General features: G+C 46.0%; 1 protein-coding gene across 1 annotated transcript; it reads right to left on the reverse strand.

Annotated features, from left to right (window-relative positions):
- Window positions 1–687: 687 nt before the first annotated feature.
- Window positions 688–2,485, reverse strand: LOC106783194 (cornifin-A). The gene is made up of 2 exons (XM_014739958.2): window positions 2,348–2,485; window positions 688–1,235 (listed from the first exon to the last, which is right to left on the reverse strand). Exon 2 carries the CDS (start codon window positions 1,215–1,217, stop codon window positions 996–998), a length of 222 nt encoding a protein of 73 aa, XP_014595444.1. The 5' UTR covers window positions 1,218–1,235; window positions 2,348–2,485; the 3' UTR covers window positions 688–995.
- Between the last annotated feature and the right edge of the window lie 302 nt (window positions 2,486–2,787).

The following is a 2,787-nucleotide window of genomic DNA, read 5'->3' on the forward strand; positions in this document are numbered from 1 at the left end:
TGGCGATCCAGTGGATCAGCTTTTGTGTGTTATTCTGGGAGACTCCGCATCTAGCGTGCATGAGTGTGTATGTGTGTTTGTATAAGGGGTGGGGAGGCCAGTGAATTATATCCTTCTAAAAGACAGTAAATGCCCCGAGCGAGACATTATGCATCCTTTCATACCCTTTCTGGCACAAAACGGGCACTAAGTGAACGGAAGAGGATTGATTGAGATAACAAAAGTGGAGTGTGTGAGTCTTTGGGTATGTTTGAGAATATGAGTTATAGGTATCAGAAAGAAATCAGTGAAGAGGAGCAGATTCACATACATAGGAACAACATCCCTTGAAATAATCAGGAATTGGCTAAGTCAGCAATCTGGGAGCCAGATTTGGGGCAGAGAAGTCAAGGTTACAGAGTCAGAGTCAGCTTGGACAGGCACCAACGAGACTCCGTGTGACTCAGTGGGTTGCAAGAGGAGAGCCCTGCTCCACTCCTAAATGTCCAAAGCAACAGCCTCTGGGTGGCATTGCACAACCTGTCATTGACAGCCCAGGAACGTTTGGTGGGGACAACCTCCCACCCACCTAGTACTAGGATCAAATGCCTCTGAAGGAAGTCCTTCCTCCCCAACCTGTTTGTGTACAGGTCCTGCTTCATGAGGGAAAGGAAGGAGCTGAGTCAGACCAGGCAACATAATCAAGAGTGGAATTGAAAATGCATTTAATGGGGGAAGAGTAGAGCTGATCCATTTGTTTGCACCTTAAGTCCCGCTTCAGACGAATCTTGAGCAGCTGAAATTGAGGTTCTAAGGTAACAACACTCTCAGCCTAATTCAGAGGCTCAGAGTGTTTGGGGAGGAAAGGAAATAGCACACGTTTTTAGGGTGTACATGAGAGAGGACTGCGACTGCTGGTGACAGCATGCTAATTGTAAGTGGGACACATGAGCAGAAGGGGAGAGGGGATTCAGCATCCGGTGGTTGGCTCCTCAAGGGCATGGCTGTGGACCATACTACTTCTGCTTGGTCTTCTGCTGACCTGGCTCCGGAATGACCTTTGAGGGACACGGCTCTGGAACTTTGGGGTGGCAGGGCTCCGGAACCTTGGGGTGACAGGGCTCCTTGGTTTTGGGAGCACATGGTTCCTGGGGTGGAGGCTGGCAGGGCTGTTTCACCTGCTGCTGCTGAGGCTGGGGGGGTGGTGTGCAGGGCTGCTTCTGCTGCTGGGAACTCATGCTTCAGAGTGGGCGGGACTAGAGACAGAACAGATGATTTAAACAGGGATTAACTACAGAAGAAGCCATATTCAACACCACTTCAGGTCTCTTAGGAAGCCAATGTTCCCCTTTCTCTCTGTCTACCGCAAGGAACACTTTGATGATTTCTGAGCTTCAAGAGGAAGAATGTGAAAGCAATTTGTTCTGCTCCACTTGTGCACTCCCAGTGCTCTCTTTCTTCCTGGCACATCTTAAAACCCAGTTAGCAACATGACACACAAGCAGGCTCCTAGCCGGTATGTGAGATCACAATATTGCATCATATGGAAATGTGATATTATTTGGAAAAAAACGCGGTAACATTAGCCCACCCACACATTTCTGATAAATAGAATGGCTTATCTTCTATAAGATAACTACTGACTTCTCTAGAACCCCACGTGATCCCACCTCTGCCCTCGCCCGATCCTCCTCTGCCTCAAATGTATTCCTTATTTCTGCTTGTTCCAGTACTGCCTAGCCACCATGAATCATATAGCACCTCATAAGATACTTTTGCGAGGTTTTGTAGAGCAAACCTTTCAGAACTTACGTGTCTCCCCAAACTGCCACAGCACTTAACTTGTCCTTATTGCCTTATGCTGGTGACTTTCTACATGGTATTTTAGCTCTTCATGCCCACGCCTTATTTTCCTGAATAAATTGTGGTTTCGCAGAGTAAGTTCCCTGTTGTCTAAATTGTTTTTTATGGCAGCCAAAGTGCCAAACACAGTAAATTCTCACAAAAAGATTTGTTGAAAGAATAAAATTCTCTGCATTAAAATTATGACTAAAGAAAGAATTATAATGTCACTAAAAGTGCTGTGGACCTCATTTCTGGTCCTTGTCCTACTAACTTTGTGTACTTGCACAAGCCAATCCCCTCCTCACTGACACAGCAACAACTGATAGGGCAGAACTGAAAATGTCTTAAGTCCCTTCAAGCCCAAACTATGATTACTTTAAAAACAAAGATATTTCTAGAGGCTGTAACTCTGATGACTGAACTTCAATAATGGGGAAAAAGATACCAAGAAGGCCAAGGAGATTCCAATAAAAAATCAAGTACTTTGAGAGAAGACTAAAAAGTTGCAAGGGAATAGACTCACCAGGTGCGCAGAGAGGAGAAGGCTGTGTGGTCTCTTGGATCTGGTGCAGTGTCCTCAGCCAACTGGCTTTTTATACAGAGATCAAGACCTGTCTCAAGGAAATGGGATTTTTTTCTGCTGCTGTGTCTTTATTCTTTGCCTGTCAAACATGATTCACCCCACTCCCCTCATTTACCTGTTGGCCCAGATTTTGTGATGAAACCACCCACTTGACAATTTTTTGGCACTTGCTCTCTGAGAATGATGTCACCTGGGCCTTATCCCCACTGAGCACCCTCTGTATCCAGGTGTAATGTTTATGGTGAGGGTGATGTGGGCTGGAAGGAGAGAGAAGGAAGAAATTCTAGGGCTGTTGGAACAAGAAATAGCCCTGTTTTCTGGAAGGCCCTAATCCTCAGCACAGACCAGGCTTGTTGGGCTGCTTAATACATAAAGTGACG

The sequence above is a fragment of the Equus caballus genome, chromosome 5 (genome assembly GCF_041296265.1).
Source record: "Equus caballus isolate H_3958 breed thoroughbred chromosome 5, TB-T2T, whole genome shotgun sequence".
NCBI classification, from domain to species: Eukaryota; Metazoa; Chordata; class Mammalia; order Perissodactyla; family Equidae; genus Equus; species Equus caballus.

Coding starts and splice junctions, on each gene's coding strand:
- LOC106783194 (XM_014739958.2), bottom strand. CDS start 1,217: ATGAGTTCCCAGCAGCAGAAGCAGCCCTGCACACCACCCCCCCAGCCT.